Source organism: Phyllostomus hastatus, unplaced genomic scaffold, assembly GCF_019186645.2.
Source record: "Phyllostomus hastatus isolate PE091 unplaced genomic scaffold, TTU_PhHast_1.1 phas_scaffold_78, whole genome shotgun sequence".
In the NCBI taxonomy this organism is placed as follows: Eukaryota; Metazoa; Chordata; class Mammalia; order Chiroptera; family Phyllostomidae; genus Phyllostomus; species Phyllostomus hastatus.
The window spans coordinates 7,976,902-7,997,083 of NW_025334041.1; the positions used below are offsets into that span (position 1 = coordinate 7,976,902).

Consider the following 20,182-nt stretch of genomic DNA (forward strand, 5'->3'; position numbering starts at 1 on the left):
AGGTCTAGGTTGGGATAAACTTCTGCATGTTTATAGACTGTAGGCAAGGAACAGAAAAGGGCAGAGATCAAAAATGTAAGAGCCAGAATACATGGCTAATTAATTAGTGCTCCAGAAGCTAGTGGAAGGTCCAAAGGGTCAAGGGAAGAGCTGACCTTGAAGAAGAGGGTCTCCACCTTCCCCATGAGACAGGATTTACAGTGGTCTCCTGGGAGTGAAGGGGTGTGGGGCCGGGTGAGCGATGGCTCAAGGTCACTGCGGACTGACTAAGAGAAAGGGGAGAAGTGACCGAGCCAGGTGCAGCTAGAACTGTAGGCCAATGAACTTGGAGGCATGCTTTCGAGCAGCAATATCCTATTGCTCGTTCTGATGAGGCTGGATTCCCGAAGACAAGGGAAGAGGAGAACAGGAGGCTCAGGGAATCGGGAAGCAAGCACTTGGAATGATCCACACATTGAAGTCCATGCCCTACAGGAAGCGAGGAGCAGGAACATAAATGGAAGAACGGCCCCGAGCGAGGCAGAGAGGAAGGGTTCTGCTGCCGCTAACGCAGAACCGAGGGAGCCCACTTAGCCTCTCTGCCTTCATCGTTCGCTCATGAAGCCTCTCTTCCTTAACACACACAGACCCTTCTCTGCAAATGCCTCTGGCAGACAGTCCTGGAGCATGTCCCCCAGTGTGTCACTGCTCGGTGCACTGATGCAAGAGCAAAGTCCCAGTCCCCAGCCATCCACGAGCTGATGGGTCACCAGGAGAAAAGAGGCACGTACTCAAGTAACTATAACGTCAGGCAGAATAATATAAGGAAATGCCCTAACAGAGGCCTAATCAAAATGCTCCTGAGGTATAAAGTGGAGATTACAGGTAATGAGGAGCGGGGAGATAAAATCAGGAAAGGCTTCCAAAAGGAGATGGACTTCATAGATCAGTCTCAGCTGATGTGTCCTGTGGCGGTTGACTCACGAGATCCTAAGGACCCGGACCTGTGGGCTTCCTGGAGCCCGGGGCCTCCCTCTAGCCAGGGCCGCTCCGCTCACACACCTCTGCCTTGAATCACAAAGGCAGATCAAAGACGGAGGAGGGAGATGGCCCAGTGAAAGCTGTCACCGCCCTGGGAAAAACGTCTCCAAGGACACACGGTGTCCGAGCCCATCCCTCTTAACTGCCGAACCAAGTGAACGGGGATATTAAGGACTGGCCAGAAGCCGGTCCTAGATGGCAGGGGAGGGGGGCAAGAATCGACATCTGTGTGGGAGGGGCGGTGGCTGCGAACCTAGTGTTCAGCTATAAGAAGTTTGAAAATCATATAAAAGGAAACTTAAAAACAGGAGCCGACCCATCAGCAAAAACAGTGACGCTAAATGGCTGCTGATTTGACGGCACAATATGCTACTTGTGATTCCCAGGTAGAGTGAAAAACTGGGACAAATGCAACTGCATAAACAGTAGAATATAATCTAAAAAATAATAAATAAATCCACTTAAAACTCAGTGTTCGAAGTCCACTTCTTTTAATTAAATTAAATTGCTTTTGCCTACTGTAACCTTATTCTTGGATATACATACAGGTGAGTCTCACATCACCTCAATTTAAATTGTACAAATACATCACCTCAATTTATCCTTGGTTGCATCTGTTACTTTGAAGCAATACCCGGGGCATCATCAGCCCGCTGTTTATTAACACACAGAGAGACACATCAGAGCTGATAACACTGCTCAGCTGTTCACAGATGTTCCTATAGAGGCTGTACATTTCTTTCAATATTTCCAGGCCCTTCTACAAGGAAACTGGTCTGTCCCCTGTATTTAAAGAGAGAGGGCGGGGGAGGGCAGGAAGACAGGAGGGACATGAGGGTCATGATCATTGTTAATTCACCATTCAAACCATTCAGAACTCCATTTACAGAAAACTAATACAAAAGGAATAATTGTGCTGGATGGGATTAAACAGGAAGATAGATAACATAAATGAAAGAAAACCTCCTACAATTACAGATAATTGGAGGCCCCTTATATATTTTTCTCTCATCACTGACACAAAAAGATAAGATTTTCATTTCCTTATGATGGGCCCATAAATAGCTTTATTGTCATACTAGAAACGTCTTGCTCCTGCGTGTATCTCAAAAGACTAATTTTTTAAAAAAAGATCAAACATCAAATAGAATGAAATTTTAGCAGAAGAGCATGCCCCCTGATTACTTGGGCTTAGCGTGCTTTATATCAGACAGATGATCAAATTTCTGAATCTGGTAAGTTCACCGAAGCAAAATCCTGACATTGAATTTAGAGTCTAGGGAATTGTTCAAACCAACACTAGCGAGCAGAAAATGCAAACACTGACTGAAGAGCACACAGATAAAGAAGTATGCCTTCAATTTGTAAAAAGCACATACGCCCCAGGGAAGCAAAGCATACCAGATGGATATTAAAAGTAGAATGTCTTTTAGACACTAATAGGTCTGTTCTCCCTTTGATTTATGAACAACACCCATTAATGTCAATTAGCATTGCACACGTAAACCCAGGGAAGCATAACCCCAGTGTCACGCTACTCCTTTGCACTCGCACACTTAGTGGGAGAACTAGTTCGGTCTCGCGAAGCCTCGTGGCTTACATCACTGCCATCGGAGTCCAAACAAGGTCGCCAGGTCAGCAACCACACCCCAGTCTGGGGCTGACCCCAGGTGACCCCGACGCCTCCCTTTGTTTCTGAAATTCTGAACTGCCAGAAACGTAAGACTCCACGTCCCTTGCCCTAACTGTCATGCAGCTACAATAACTATTTGTGGAGAATTTACCAGAGAGGAGCACCGTGGTGGAGGCTCCTCAGACAGCTCCCGAGGGGGCCGCCGAGGAAACCGAAGAAGCGAGGCCCAGAGAGTGGGGAGACAGGCCCACCGTCAGAGAGCTGGGGGGGCTGGGACTCGGAGACAAGTCTGTGGACACTAATATGACTCTCCTCTTTCTTCCAGATTATAAGGGAAGGTTTACTTAGAAAGTCACAGAGGTAGAAGGGGTGAGCCAGTGGGGCTGCGCAGGCTCCGAAAACAACTCACGGAGGCGGAGGCGGAGGCAGGGTCCCTGGGGCTTAGGGGACAGAGAGGCAGAGGGAAGGGGCCTGAGGGAAGAAGGGGGGGAGGGGGGGAGATGCCTTGTGGTCGGAGAGGGAGCAGGAGACTGGGCCTCTAAAAACAAAAACAGAAACAGAAACAAAATCCCGGAGACTCGGCCGTACACGTGAGAGAGGTTCCGGTAGTCAGTCGCCCAGCCATCCAGTGCGAGAGTGCTCTCCGCTCCCCGCTGCTTGCTATCTACACCCAGCACGTGGAAGTCCCCAGGCCAACGATGGTCTGATCATAAACAAGAACTTACAACAACTAAAGGAAGGAAAAAATCAAGAAAAGAGACTTTACAAGAAACAACATAAAGTGACGAGTTGACAACAGCAGCTGGTACTGCAGTGGCCGCTGTGGGAGCCACCCTCGGCCACCTGCAGGCGTGCCGCACTTGAAATATGTTGCAAGTGTAAAATGAACCATGCTTATTTTATTTACTATGAAAAAATATAAAAATCTCATTAACCATTTTTATTTGATTGCATGTTGAAATGATAACATTAATTCCACTTGTTTCATTTTACACTTTTAATGTGGCTACTAGAAAACTGAAAATCACACATACGGCTGACACTTGTGGCTTCGTGCAGACTTCTGCTGGACTGGACCGTGCAGCCACACACACACATGCACACTGGATACGAGTGAGGTCTTGCAACAAGCACACTTTGGAGATCGCATTCAAGGCTGCACTCTGACCTGGATGAAGAAAAACTTACACAATTTTGGAAGAGCTCTGTACATTTGTCTCGTCTGGAGGGGGGACTAGTGAGGTTAACGTCAGCAAGACAACCCCACCCTTATTGCCGCGTTCGTCCAAGCACGCGAGAAACAAACTAGCTCATCCTCGGAATGACCATTCGCAGTACCAACCATGCGGAGACCAGAAAAATGGGTTTCTAAGGTATATACAGGAGACAGAACTTCTCACAGAAAATACTAATAAAAACCAGGAGTTTGGGACCATATCCCATTTTTCAAAAAGTTCTTATTCCTTTCAATTGTAGTAAAACACAAACACTACAAAATTTATCATCTTAACCATTTTGAAGGGTATAGTTCAGTAGTATTAGGTACATTCACATATTGTGAAAAAAGTATTTTCATGCTTATCAAATTATGATCATAATAATATTTAAGATTATTTAAGAATATAAAATATACCATTTTCAATTTTGGATTCTCTTCAAATTTTGCATGCTTATCTATTTTAGATACATCTATTTCATTATCTGTTACTACATATTAATCTGTGTTTTTCAATTACTAGAAATGTTTATATTATTCCATTTTTTAAAATAATGACATGAAATGATAGTATATCAAATGGTGTTACTATAATAACCTAATCATTGTCCAACTACGAAAAGCTGGTTTCTAATTTCTCACAGAGGTGACCAATATTGTAAATAAACAACTCGATGAAGGTATTTTTCCTTTGTGAACTATTTTCTTAAGTAAATACGCAAGGGTAGGAGTATGGGGTACAAATACATACAAACTTCTCTTTTTAACCATCTTTCTTTTTTAAACTCAGCTCTCCCATTCACCCCACAAACATGTGGTTGCAAATTTCTGTGCCTCCCCTTTCTGACCTGTTTCTTCTCTCCTTCAGAGAAAGAGCTTCCTTCTAGCTCTTAAGTGGGCAGGAGAAAAACAAGTGCAGCACCACCCCGAGTCCCCGGTGCCTCCTTCCGAACCGACCCGCCGCCCGTCTCTCCCGCCAGGGCCCCGAGGGGACTCAGCCTCTGACGGCATCCTCACTTCGCCCTTTGTGTTATCCGCCAAAATCACGCTCCTTTTAAAAGTCACAGACCAAAAAGCTCTCAGACTCCTGCGTGACTTAAAATGATTCTTCTATATCAGTTCCATACAAATAAACAGATTGGAAGGAAGTTTTAAGTACAGAAGAAGTAACAAATAGCAAATCCAAACCACAGGATCTCTGTTTAAAATTATGCCTCATACAGCCTCTGTTTTGCACAAGAGAAAAATCAGCCAAGTGCCTTTCTAGAACATTAGTGACTATCAGTCATTACATCACACACATGTCATCTGACACAATTAAACTTTCGGATTAGTAAACACTTTTCCTCTACCTCAACAGAGGGTCAGTGTTCAAGTTGAGAGGAAAAAAAAAACCCTCAGTACACATAAAAGCATCAAAACATGAGCCAAACTGGAGGGTGAGTCTAACTTTCCTCTGTTTCAATTCAACCAACCATCCTGCTTTGACTAACAAACGTACGTGAAAATCTTACAACATGAAGAGAACTTACTTTCCAAAGCTTTTCTGCCAAATGCAATAAGCATTAGCATTTGATGGCAAAGAAAGCTGAACTTCAGTGTAAGTTAGCAAATTAACAAAGCTGCCTCTTCCTCTGGTACGCAGGTTTCAGAGGTGATGTGTACTCCGGGGAACGCTCCAGAAGATGCGTTACCTTTGTGAAAGGGGCACACGCTATGAACACTGGGGGCTCCCAAATACATGCCAGGCCGACGTGAAGAAACTTTGCATGAATTTCCTTCTTCTTTGACCTGACTGTGGTTTTGCTCAAGAAACCTAGGATGTCTACGTTCCACCTGGAAATGATTAAATAAAAATGCCACATGGGTTAGCACAGCACGGGCTTTGGAACTGATTGCTCATGGTCTGTAACAACGAGCAAGTTGCCCAACTCTGCATGGAGTTTAAGTTCTTCCTCCAAAAAATGGAAATGACAAGGCCACCCTCCCAAAACGATCGTGAGTATTAAATAAAGTAATACACGAAATTTGCCTCAGACTCAACAGATGCTCAATAAATATGAACTCCCCTTCTCTTCCCTTAATCCCTGTCTTAGACCATCCAAAACTAGATTCAGATGGTTGACAAGGCAGTATTCCAGTTATACAGATGAGGATATTTGGGTTTCTTGATGCTGAAAAAAGGAATTCTTGACATGCTTACTTTCTTTTAGCATGATGCCTCTAAAGCCAGAAGGTGAATGTTCTTTCAAAAAGGAAGCTCTTCCCCGAAAATTCTGGAATAAATTATTGAAATTATTGTGGGGAGCAACTGGAGAATCTTCATTCTCTGGGGGCCAGCTCCTTCCTGTGCGGGAATCACAAGGTGTCTCCCAGAGGGACAGGGCTGGTCTTTGCTCCTCGCTTCAGCCACTGGCCGCCCTCAGTGAGGGGCACGTGGTGGGTGCCCCCGGGGCGTGCGATGGGGCAGCAGGCTGACACTATGCAAGACAGACATGCCAGCAGGAGAGCACTGGTAGTGTGGGGATGTGGGTTTGGGGCCCCCACCCACTCAAAGGGACAGGACACAGGGACTGGCTCGCAGTTAAAAGCAGGCGAAAAGCGGCTGGCTGGCCCCATGGGCACCAAGACTCATGACTAGTGATGTAGGGTCTCAACGCCAGTGACCTGCCTGCTGGAAGTCTAAAAAGAGGCAGTGACCCACAGCATGCCTAGGGACAACTAGTCGCAGGCCGGTGTTCCTAAACGAGACCACCCTTGCCACTTCATTGTCACGGAACCAAGAGGCCTTTCCCAGAAAGAAGCCCTCGAGCTCTCACTGACGCCCACTGCGCCCCTTCCTCTTCCTCTCGGGGCCAATGATGAGGTGCTGTTGTTTGAAGGCACTAACTAAGAATTGGGGTGGTGTGCTGTACAGTAAAACTGGTGAGTAGCACAGGTAGGGTTTCCGCTCAGTGGGAGAGAAAGGGATTACGCAATAAGCAGGGGCCCAGACAACTAGCTCACCATTTTTGGTAAGGAGATTAGATTCCCACTAAATTGCATAATACATTCCACATGGATTTAAAAGTGTCTATAAAGCATGATAGCAGGAAAATGTTAGCATAAATTATAGGTCTATGTTCACATACTCTTGGCCTGGAAAAGGCTTTCCTAGACAGAGAAGCATAAAGAAGAAAGATGGATAGATTTTACTATGAAATACTTTTAAAATTTTACGTCAAAAAACATTATAAATAAAAATAAAGGCAAATGACAAATTAGTAAAAGTTCTTTATACATGAAGAGAGATTATGTTCCTTATATACAAAATACATTTTTACAAATGATAAAGAATGATAAAAGAAGGCAACTTCTAATATTCACAAAATAACAAGAAAAAGCCAAACTGCCTGACAGAAAAGACGTACATATGTAAATCACAAGAAAAAAATACAAATGACCAATTAGTATTTTTAAAATGCTGAGCCTCACTGGAAAGCAAAGAAAGAAACAGTAGAACAACAATCAAATTATCTTCCAGTTAAATACTGAAACAATCAGGGATTCAGGGAAGAGGGGGCACTTGACCCCATGATCTGGTGACGCCCCCTCCCTTTTGGGGTCCCCTCTGAAACTGAACATTGCCCAAGGCATGTAGGTATGCTAAAGGAGTTTGAGGGTGCCCTGGGGGTACAGGAGCCTCTTGACTGTCAGCTGAGATCCAGATCCGTGAGGCCGACAAGCAGCAGTCTCAGAAAGATGATGTATGACGATAACCCCTTTTGTCTGATCAGTGAACAGCACCACTTTTGAGATGGCGTAACTTATCAGTCAAATAACCATGGAGAACAGTCCCCGAAACCGTAGTTAACATCTGCTGCAGGCTTACTGTGGGCCAGCACTATTCTAAGCATTTTATGTGTTTGCACATTTCAGTCCTCACCACAGCCCCAGGAAGGAGGCGCCATTGCCACAGGTGGGAAGGTCTGTTTAAGTCATTTGCCCCAGGTCGCAGAGCCAGGGCCGACATGCAAGCAAGCTGACGCTAGACCCAAAGCTCTTAATCATTACACTAGGCCACATCAGGTATGCCACCTCGGACCCTAGCAGGGGTGTGTCCAACTGCATGTGGCCCGGGATGGCCATGAACGTGGCCCAACACAAAATTGTAAATTAACTCAAAACCTTTTCTTTGCTCACCAGTCTTCACTGGTGTTTGTGTATTTAATGTTTGGCCCAAGACAAATCTGCTTCCAGTGCAGCCCAGAGATGCCAAAAGGCTGGACTCCCCCCCGCCCCGCCCCCCTGGGACAGCATTTACTAGCATGTATTTACAGAAACAATATTGTCGTCTCACTGCAACCTAAGAAGCAACGGCTTTCTCTAACAGGCTCTTGCTAAATTCCAGGTCAGTGGAAGATTAGAGACCCCCTTCACGGGCTCACTGTATCCGCTAGTGGTACCCCAGGATTCTCCTAAACACCGAGAGCACAGATTCTACAGAGCCTGCCCTGGCCTTACCTACATCTGCATCTAGTCAGCAAACCTTCGGGTGCCTAAATAATAACAACAGCTACTACCAGTGAGTGAAGAAGTAGGAAACCAGACTTTGACCTCAGAACCCACGAGTGTATGTATCTTCCCTGGCTCTGTTACGAACAGGCTTACCATGCAAACTCCCGCACATTGTGGCCTACTCAGCAATACCTAACCGTTCGTATATGAAGGGCCCCAGGCTTCAGTTTCAGCATGTCTCAAGGACTGCATTGGATTCACTGCTGTTCCTGATCCATCACCAATCACCAATGAGACCCCCAAACTCCTTCCAGTCCTACATTTCTATACCCCCTATCCTCGCTGCTAAAAGGGTATGTTTTATAGGGAAAAAAATGCCTTCCAAGAGGAAGAGCTCAACAATTATGTAAATAGGAAATGAGGAGAATAAACTTTGTGTGCTTCTGGATATGTATTAATACTGAAAAAGCCCAGTTAATTCTCATCGCACTTAAAATACGAAGGGCTTTGACCCCAACAACACCCTGTGTGCATAGGTGCATCTCAACACACAATTGGATCATATTTAACACTGGCACACACATACTCACAAGAAAACAACAGGAAAGATCTTCTCAGTCAAGAATATACAGTTATAAAGCTTTCCTAACTGTGACATTTTCCCTGATTATTTAGGAAAAAAGAGAGTTTTCATGTTTTCGTGGCCTTTGAGGATTTAGAATTAGCCATCCCGAACCAAAAGAATTCTCTGCTACTCCATTCTTTGTAGGGCTACCCTGGTCACAGACATATAATTTCAAGAAAGTACCTTAATGCCAATAAAGAATTCATCCATAGAGCAAATATGTAGTAAGTACCTATAATGAGGCAAGACATACATTATGCTGAGAAAGCATACATTATGGTGGTGATAAAGACAAAAAAAGGAGAAAGCCCCTGCCTTCCGAGGGCTTTAGGACACGGGCTCCTGCTTCCACTTTCCCATCAGCCCATTGGCACTGCTGCACCGAGACGCACACTGCCGAACGGGACCGATGCAAACCCCACGCGCAGCTCACAGCGCGCACCTCACTGCGCCCGGTGGCACTGCAGCGGCGCTGAGACCCACGGAAGGACTAGGTGACAAAGTGAAAGCTCCCTGCACACAAGAGAACAAGGACTCCGCGCAGGCTGATCTCATGTTAAACTGGTGCACTGGGAAACACTCGCCGAATCCAGTGGTTCTCCAGGCTGTGCAGTCACGCCAGGGACAGTGAGGTGGGGCCCTAGCCCGGCCGCTGCCCTCACAGGCTTGGCTCCCCTGCCCAGCAAACCCTGCCCGCTGTCCAGGCAAAGTGTAAAGATGAGAAGAATTTACACTCAATAGAAGGTGTGTGATAGCAAGGCATGTCGTACGCCTGTGTGGTCACAACAGAGTTGTCTGCAAGGGATTTTTCTCGGCGTTAAACTCGACATTAAAACTATTATTAAGATTTATCCTCTAATAGACTGGGGTTTGTCCAGACTACAGAATGTCTGTATCGCACAATACAGCCACCACAAACAGAGGGGTGGACCTACACATTCACAAGGAAAGCACTCCCGCACATACTGTGAGAAGTAACAGGGAAAAAGAGGTAGGCCAGCACATACACAGCGATGCTATGTGTGAATTTTTTTAGCCTCACAAAGCAATATTTCATTTCTAAGTGCAAAAGGTTTGAAAACACACAAAAACATATAAAAGCGACTACATTTCTGAGATCATAATAAAGAACCAAGCTGGAGAATTTAGCACCATGTATAATCTTGTAATTTTCATGGGGAAACTATGTTCATGTATTAACTATGTTATTATGAAATTTACTAAAAAGAATTAAAATACAGAACAATATCTCACCATAATTTAATGTGAATATTTATAATAAAATTGAGTAGTAAAGTACATTAAAACTAAGTCAAATTTCTTATAATATTCATATTTTTCTTTTGAAAACTGATTCATTCTCTTTTTAATCTAAAAAAGAACAGAGACTTAAAACTATAGATTCAAGTGAAAACCCGTGGTTTTGATCATCTTTTCCGTGATAGTATGTACCCTGGAAAAACCCAACCCCAAGGCTGAGCAGAAAAAATAAACCCCCGACACTGTACATGTATGAAGACAAAGGGAGTCTTGAAGGGCCTAGTTGAAGAACAGGACCCATGGACATGGACACTGAGGGGGCCTGACTGTGGGAATGGGGCATTGGGCAGGGCAGGGGAGAGCGGTGGGGGAGAAAGTGGGACAACTGTACTAGAACCACAATAAAAAGAGAAAAAGACAACGTGGGAAGCATTAAATCAAGCATCCTCACCAAACCCTTTAAACACCCTCCTGGCCGTTGTGTCCACGAGAAGATCCCGCGTCATTAAAGACGAGACTCGGCTTACCTGCAGCCCCAGGAGTGGGCGACACGGCAGGAGGCCCGAGAGCGAGAGGGACAGTCAACAGAGATGGGAAGGAGGAGGCGGGAAAAGCGGAAGTAACGAAACCAGGACAAAGAGTGTACTGAAGAGACACGCGTGGAACAGGACCCGCACTAGTGCCTGCCAGGGGTCACGTGACTGCTCCTGCGCCGAAGAAACTAGTGGCCTGCGTGTGTGCGGCAGCTCACCAGCGCTGCCACGCACACTGTCCAACAGGATCTTTGTAACGACGCAGTGAGGAGTGACCCCACTTTATGGAGATACACTGAGGTTCTGAGAGGGCAAGGGGGCTGCCAAAGGCCACACAGCTAACCCAGAACCAGGGACTGTGGACTCCAGGCCCAGAGTTCTCCCCAGAACGCCCGACGGCTGCCGCGGACTGTCCTTCCAAGTGCTGATTTTTCCAGCAACCGTGAGCATTTCAGGAAGCAGAGGCACTGTCAATGCAGGTATTGGTGTTTACATAGTAAGTTTTTTTTTTTCTTTCCTCCAGGGAAGCTAACTCTGAAAAAAAAAATCTCATTTTCAACATCAACAGACTGTAGTTGCGGAAAATGCAGTGACAGTATACTCACCTGCTTGTAAGTTCCATCTAGCAAGGTGTCCAGGTGTTGGAGGGGGGCAGGTGTTTTGTCTTTGAACCTTGTTAGCAGCCGGCGTTGAATGGCCCGAAACTGGACGGCTCTTTCAGATAAGAGTTCTTCCAATTTTTCACCATTTAGCCGCAGCTACAATGAAGAATTTCTTAAACTCATGTTAAATGTGCACAAAAACACATACTTAAAGTAAAAATACAGAAAATGCCAATAAAAGTCTGAAAGGATAATGAAGAAATTCAAGAGTGTCAGAGTCAAAAGAATTAAATTGGTGGCATTTGGTACATGAAAAAAATAGATAAAATAGTAGAATAGGTCAAATAAAAATTTAGTCAAGATACCTTGTATCACTGGGGAAAGAACAGATGATTTAAGTCTTGTGAAACAAAGACTTAAAAAGTCTTGTGAAAACTAATTAAATACATGGGAGAAAAGAGTAAGAATGTATCTCCTAGTATTTATAGCAAAATCAACTGCAGATGAATCAAAAAGTTTAGACACAATAAAAGTACCAGAAAATTAGAATTTTTAAATCATTTCAGCATAAGAAAGACCCTTATGAGTGCAGTCAAAGCTCAAAGCCACACACACATACTCATACACACCCACACAATAAAGTACTGAAAATAATTCCGTATGGTTAAAAAAATGTTTCACTCAGACGCACATTTTTCACTCCTTTCACAGCGGTGCCCACACTCCAGCCTCTTTCTTTTTCTCTACCTGAATAAAACCTGCTTTTTTCTTTTTCAAGATTTTATTTATTTATTTTTAGAGAGGGAAGGAAGGGAGATAGAGAGAGAGAGAGAAACATCAATGTGCGGTTGCTGGGGGTCATGGCCTGCAACCCAAGCATGTACCCTGACTGGGAATTGAACCTGCGACACCTTGGTTCGCAGCCCGTGCTCAATCCACTGAGCTACGCCAGTCAGGAAAACCTGCTTTATTCTTGCTCCGATTCATCCTCAAAATCATTCCTGGGCGAGTGGAGGCGCAGAGGCCGCCTGACACACAAGCTCCATGGCCTGGCCATGCGGGGCAGGGCCGGCCAAGGGGCCGCAGGGGCGCGGTAACAATTAGCACAGTCCACTCTTCTGTAAACCAGTGACACAGGACTTTATTAAAGTATACCCTAGGGAATGGCAAAGGTTATCAACCCTGAAAACTCCTAAATATTCCCAAATTGCCAATTTTGGTGCCCCAATTTGGTCAAAAGTATACTTCCCTATAACATATCTGCATATATAAGGGAAACCCAAGTAAGTTCAACTTTCTTTGATGATGACATGTTCATTTTTATTGGATTGTTTGCACTGAGATCTTCCCTGCATGTTCACACTATATTAAAAGAAGTCTTTATCACTTGAAGTCAATGCCTTTGGAGTGTTGAAAGGGACAGAAATTCGGCAGGATATTCGCATGACTAGCAAGTCACATGACATGTTTGTTCCCTCTCACTCTCTCTCTCTCTCACTCACACACACACACACACACACACACACACACCAGAGTTTATAAAATGAAATGCAAACACCTATCAATTTCCTAAAAAGCAGTCATGCTAGAAACCGATGCTTCCTTGAATGACATTCAAAATTCTTTTGGAAGTCTCCTTTGAATTCCCTTCAAAGTCTATTTATAAGCAAATAAGCAAGTAGAACATGGTGAATTTTAAACAAAGACCGTCATTGTCCAATTCATTCACAAAACATGACTCTAGACTATTCCCAATATCAAATCAGTCTTCAAAGGATAAAGACTGGACACCACCAAGATCCCCACGAGAATCCAAAACAGGCTTGGAAGGTGCTTCCACAGAAGAAATGTAAAAGCACTCAGGCAACCAAGTTGCTGTCGGATCTCATTTATTTAGACATTTCGCCATTCATCGTTTGCTAAGCGCCCGTTATGCCCGATACTGGAGAATATTATAGGTGTTTAGCCCTCATTCAGGTGTAGAAGGTCTGGTGCGCTTGTTAAAAAAGAAAAGGAAAAATCATTTCACTTTATAATCACACCTCATTTGTGGCTCGCTGGAATTAGTTAGCCAAATGGCTGCTGATAAGCTCCAACAGCTTCAGCACTGGGTTATTGGGGTCAGAGGTTAAGTCCCCGCGTGGAAGAATTAAATCAGCTCTGTTCTGCGGCCAGACCGCATGCTTAGCTCCAGGCGGCCCCTCTTAAAGGTCTGCAACTGATCACTGGCCAGGCAAGAGGGCAGGAGCGGACTCACGAAACCCACCGCCCACAAAAGAGCAACTACAAGCACGCGGCCTAAGAGTGGGGAGGGTGTGACAGGTCCTACCCCCCCAGCACCTCTCCCTTCTGTGCGCTCGAGAATTATGAATCACGTGGGCCGGGACCATACACACCTCGAAATGATGATCGATCAACTCGAAATATTCTTGAAGGGGCACGGATCCAGAAAAAGAACATGTGAAGTCTTTGACTCCCTGCTTGTCAAAATAGTCTTGAAGGCGGATTATAAGCTCATTGGTTATGAGCCAAAGATCTTCAAATTGTTCACTCTGAATGCGATATCGTTCTAAGAGAGAAAAATAATCACAGAAAATGCTTATTACTGGCTAAAAATAGACGCGTTATCACTAACTCTGATATGAATACCAAAACAAAAAGGACAGAGATTTCTTTTGTGGAATATGGAAATGATTTCTACCGGCTTGATCAAAATATTTCTGGTGTGTTACTGAGGTTTTCTGCATTAGCCACTTAACACTGTCAAATTCAATGCCAAAGGCATGTGGTCACAGTGGCGAGCTGCAGCGCGTATGGTCCATTTTACTACGTGTGTGTCTTATAACAGGTTTCAGTGCAATAAAAGGAACAGAATCCAAACTTGGGTCCTCCTAAAAGAAAAACGTTTTACTTAAAACGTAAGAAAACAGCCGTTGTAAAATATCCGGAAGGGGAAGGGATTAGTCAAAGGACACGTATGAGTGAGTGATGGACACGGACAAGGGAAAGGGGACCAGCTGTGGGAGGGAGCGGTGGGCTGGGTGGAGGGAGGCAAAAGGGAAAGTTATTGGGAAAACTGTAAGAGAATAAACAATAAAAAAATAAATAAAGCAGGGGGAAAAGAATACTGATGTGAAATACAGTTTGTTCTGCAGAGAGTCCCATGTCCTAGACACCATGGCCAGCTTAAATCCTTGCAGTCATAAACAAAGTTTTCTATTTTTCAAGTAGTTCTTTCATTTGAAGAGAGATTCAGCAGTCAGACCCTTCCCCAAATATAAATCTTATTTGTCTCCAGTCCCTGAGACCTTAGCTCCAAGACAGCGAGACTCTGTCCGTCTCCGCCCCTGGTGACCACTACAACAACGACGACAGCAGGGATGACAATGAGGAGGACCGCAGTGGCAGTAACTACGTCTATGAAAGAGAGCCTGTTGTTGTCGAGCACCAGCTATCCACCAGCCACTGTGACTGTAACAACCTTCTTTTTTTTAATAAAAAGGAAAACTAGGCACAGAGGACCTCAGACTTGCCGAAGGCCACGAAGCAATTTAAGTATCAGAGCTAGAATTCATGAGAGGCGGATAATGAGCTCATTTGTTACGAGCCAAAGGCCTTCAAATTGTTCACTTCTTCCCGACCTGCCTAAATCCTCCCTATGCTCTGGGACCTGGCTTCGCCCTCATCCACCCCGAGAAACCTGTGCTCCTCCACCGTCCACAGCAGCCCAACATGGGCCGAGGTGCATGCAAAATGAAGCACTGTACATTCACCTTCTTGTGTCACCTCAGCATCCCTAGGGGGAATACCATTATGCCCATTTTATGGAAGAATAAATCCAGTCCCGGAAGAGGGTAAATAATCTGCTAGCTCATCTGGCCAGTTAGTAACAGAGCAGGGATGGGAACTCCAGCTATTAATCGAAAGGTCAGCGTCGGTCTCCACCGCCTCCTGAAACTGCAGCTCTCTGAATTTCGGGAGGGACTTAGTATGTCTGCAGTTCACCACGCACTTAACCACACACAACCATGTATTCTTACTGAACTTCCCAGAGGATTATATTCAGTCTCTTCAAGGCGATTACACAGTTTTTGAGATCCAGGACTAAGCCTCCTATCCCACTCAACTTGCCGTTTGTTGAAGAAGGTGCAGTTTCAAGAAGAAAGAAATGCTGGGAGCACAAAGTGAATGTCTTCCTGCTTTGGGAGCATGGCATGGGACACACGGAGTATTGCTTTGTAGTCCTGATGCTAGCTCAACAAAGTCTATGAACATATCGTATCTTCAGCCTGGTCATTAGGATTTCCATTCATTGTTCTCTGCTGATATTCAGGAATATGCCTCTCTCATTCCCCTAATCAACCTCTCTTTCAGTTATGTAAGGAATAAAATATACTGGGTATGCCATGCCTGCCACGGTGCACGGCAAACACCCTGGTCCCCGCTGCTGTCACCCCATTCCCCGGGGAGCTCCCCCAGCCTCCCCTCACGGCCTTATTCTGGGCACTGGCTTCTGCCCATGGTGCTGATCAGATGATTTCCTCGATTCTCCCACCAAAGATATTAGGACCAAGGCCAGATATAGCAGCTTTTAGCTTTCTTTGTAAATGCCACTAAAAGTGGCATATGCTTTAGAAGAGAACCAGAGATCCCAGCTGTGATGGGGTGGGAGCACACAGGGGGGAGGGAGAATGATGCTGACAAGCCACAGTAGTAGAATCTGCTAGATGTAGGGTCCCCTACAAGCTAAGTTTGGGAGCTGACATTTTAAACTGGGACAGGTATTTATTTACTCTTTCATTCATGAATGTAACTTGGTGCAAAATGCTGGAGACAAAATCCTAATAAAGCAACAGACTCAGCCCGCAGGAGCTCATAGTAGACCTGGAAAGACAGGATAATGGGGGGAGTGAACTGCCCTCATTGATTCTCTGACTCCCCACAGAAGTGCCAGGACGCCCCCGACAGGCTGTCGGAATCTGTTAAGGAGGGTGGAACAACTCACCTGCAGAATCCACTAGCCCCGAGAGCTGATGGCACCAGAAAAGCCAACCCAGACAATGGGAAAACATATTCGCAGATGTATCTGATAAGGGGTTAATATTCCAAAATTTATAAAGAATTTATAAAACTCAACACTGAAAAAACAAACAATCCAATTTAAAAACGGGCAAATGATCTGAATAGACACTTCTCCAAAGAGGACATACACATGGCTAATAGACATATGAAAAGATGCTTGATGTCATTAATCCTCAGAGAAGTGCAAATTAAAACCATAATGAGAGATCACCCCACACCTGCCAAAATGGCTATCACCAACAAATCAACAAATTACGAGTGCTGGAGAGGATGTGGAGAAAAGGGAAGCCTAGTGCACTGTTGGTGGGAATGCAGACTGGTGCAGCCACTGTGGAAAACAGCATGGAATTTCTCCAAAAAACTAAAAATGGAACTGCCTTTTGGCCCAGTGATTCTGCTGCTGGGAATATACCCTAAGAATCCTGATGTACCAATTCAAAAGAACCCGTGCACCCCTATGTTTATTGCAGCATTATTTACAATAACCCAGATTTGGAAGTAGCCCAAGTGCCCATCAGTAGATGAGTGGATTAGAATCTGTGGTACAGTTACACAGTGGAATACTACTCGGCCATAAACATAGAAGAAAATTTTCTTACCTTCTGTGACAGCATGGATGGACCTGGAGAACATTATACTAAGTGAAATAAGCCAGTCAGAGAAAGACAAATACCATATGATTTCACTTACATGCAGAATCTAATGAATAAAATAAACTAACAAAACAGAAACAGACTCACAGATGCAGAGAGCAGACTGACAGCTGTCAGAGCGGCACAGGGTGGGGGCTGGGTGAAACAGGTGAAGGGATGAAGCAAAAACAACAACAACTCACAGGCACAGGCAACAGTGTGGTGATCACCAGAGGGAGAGGGGCTGGGGGGACAAATAGTGATGGAAGGAAACTTGACTGTGAGTGGTGCAGATGATATGTTATAGAATGCTACACCTGAAACCTCGATTACTTTATTAACCAGTGTCACCCCCCAAAATTCAATAAAACATGCAAAAAAAATTTTAAATGAAAGCCAGAAAAGTCATGTGCACTAGGTTCAAAGTAAAGGGAAAAGGAAAGAAATGAAATGCAATTTCCTTTGTGAAAGTGCCAGAATGCAAGACTATCTTTAGAAGAAGATTCAAGGTAACACTGCACCTATTCATTCATTCAAAAACTATTGTTACGTGGTAGGTGCTGGGGAGCTGATGGGAAATAACATATACTGGTCATCATATTAGTGAGAAGGGCAGAAAACAGATGCATGAATGACAAATACGCAGTTACAACTTATGAAAGGACCATGCTGCAGGAAACAAAAGAGGGAACTGTGATAAAAACCAGCGAGTGTTCTTTCTTGAGCTAACTGTGGTCCGAGAAAGCTGCACTGGGAAGTTGCCATCAGTGGTGGAACTAATGTGACAATGATGAAAACAGTATTGCCAGCTAAAATTTACCTAGCACTTAACAGTGTACCAGGAAATTGCTACATGCTTTTTAGGAATTATCTCAGTTGATTCTTACACGTTATAATTGTACTATTTCATCCCTGTTTGCAGGCACAGTAATTTTCCAGTCATTCAGACTAATTGTAAGCCAGAACTGGGATTTAAACTTTCGACTTTCAGTCTAAACCCCGTTCCTAATCATTTTGTGCACAAAGCTTGGACTTTAAGGATGGGAAGTACAGTCCAGGTAGAAGGAACGGCAAGCTCCAAGACCGCTGAGGAGACAAAATCAGACAGATCCCAGGGACTAAGAAAGGTCAGACGTGGGCCAGAGTGAGGAAGAGTGTGCCCTTAGAGGAGGCTGGATGTGAGGCTGAGCCGGAACACACGGGGAGACCCGTAAGGGTTGGTAAAGAGGTGGATATTATCATAACACAGAGGACTTCATGCTGTAGAGTAGCATGAATAATTTGTGTTTCTTTGTTTTGATTACAAGAGCTGCCAAGTACAAAATGAGTTGGAAAGGGGCAAGAACAGGCTTACGGTGAGGATATTATAATCACAGTCCGGGCGACAGATGGTGGTAGGTGTAGCAATTAAGGTCATCGCATTGGGCGGGGAGTTCCCATTTCTCAGGTCATTCCTCTGAGCAAAACTTAAAATCTAGCAAATTTTTAAATCTGTGACTTCAATACAAATATATTATCCAATCTTTAATGTCCTCATATACACAAAGGGAAAAATAAAACATACTTCACAACGTTGGCATGGAGATAAAATATAATGCTGCATGGGAAAGACCTATGTAAATGTGATTTATCTTTGAATTACAAAATTTAGATCAATCACAATTAGATGTTCAAAAAAATAATAGTCAAAAAATTAAAACACTCTGATACAAAAAGCGTGGAATTAAGTAAAACATCTAAAGCTCAATTAAAAATCCAAATATAAATAAAATTCTAGGTACCCAGCAGCTACTTGGTAGAACTGAATGTGTATATCCCCCTCCAAATTCCTCTGTTCAACCCTAATGCCCAGGGTGATGGTGTTTGGAGGCGGGGCCTTGAGGAGGTGACTAGGTCATGAGGGTGGGGCCCTCAGGACTGGGATTAGTGCCCTTCTGAAACAGACCTCAGAGCGCTCCCCTGCCCCTTTGCTATGTGAGGACACAGCAAAAAGACAGACATCTATGAACCATGACGCAGGCCTCCACCAGACACCAACCTTTATCTTGGACTTTCCAGCCCCGAGAACTTTGAGAAATAAATTTTTATCAAACAAAAGCCACCCAGGCAATGGTGTTTTGTTACAGCAGCCCAAGCAGACTAAAACAAATACACCACTATGGCCAAGTATAATGCATAAATGCCACCAAATAATGGAATTATAAAAACAATTAACATTTAAGTAGATTTAATATTTTCTGTAGCATATTTGGCTTCAGTTATCTTATTATCATTAATACATGCAGGAAAGAAAGAAAACTATATTTTTTGCAATAAAAAATTATAATTATACTTTGGATTCAGAAATATAAACACAATTATTTTTAAGTTCATTTGTTTCAGATGACCAAAAATCAACAAGAATGAATGAGTCAAAGATTTATAAGGCATTATTTTGATTATTAAGCATTTTCTCAGTATTTGTGTTCCAAAGTGGTTAACATTGCCCTGGAGACTTTCCAGAGTATACATTTCATGGAAAGAAGAAATAAAAATCTATTTATAATAATATGACATGAAAGAAGAAAGTTTTATTTTAAAATACACCCTTACAATACTGGTAATTAAAATAGCTTCCAAAATGAACATTCGATTTATTTTTTTATCTCTGCCTCTGCATCTTGTAATAGCAGCTCAGTGGAAATAACCACTCTGGCTTCCAAAGGAAACAAATTTGGAAGACTGGAGCCCAGTCAATGGCCATTCCACTGCACTACAAGTGGAGACAATAACGGATTTCACAGAGCAGGGCACAGAAATGCACCACGTCAGTGTCTATTCATGTCAGAACATCTGAAGCTCATCAATATAAATAATGTTTGCATGCCTGTCATAAACAAAGCATCAGTATAATTTATGCTATGTGGAAATTTTTAAATGTGAGCTGGAAAGGCAGATGAATGCTTTTTAAATCAAAAAGTTTGAGAAAGTAATATAAACAATTTCAGTAGATATTAGTATAATATTCTAAATACACAACCTCTCCAATATTAGTGGAAACTATAGATGATTTCTCTAAATTTACTTTTCAAAAGGCTTTTTC

General features: G+C 43.8%; 1 protein-coding gene across 2 annotated transcripts in view; it reads right to left on the bottom strand.

The window, feature by feature from the left end:
• BBS9 (Bardet-Biedl syndrome 9) overlaps positions 1 to 20,182 on the bottom strand; it is a 340,657-nt gene that overhangs the window by 145,414 nt on the left and 175,061 nt on the right. For both annotated transcript variants that reach the window (XM_045827319.1, XM_045827320.1), the window contains 2 exons: positions 13,783 to 13,955; positions 11,390 to 11,542 (listed from right to left, as the gene is read on the bottom strand). In XM_045827319.1, the coding sequence (XP_045683275.1) occupies positions 11,390 to 11,542; positions 13,783 to 13,955 (326 nt within the window). The remainder of the gene's footprint in view (positions 1 to 11,389; positions 11,543 to 13,782; positions 13,956 to 20,182) is intronic.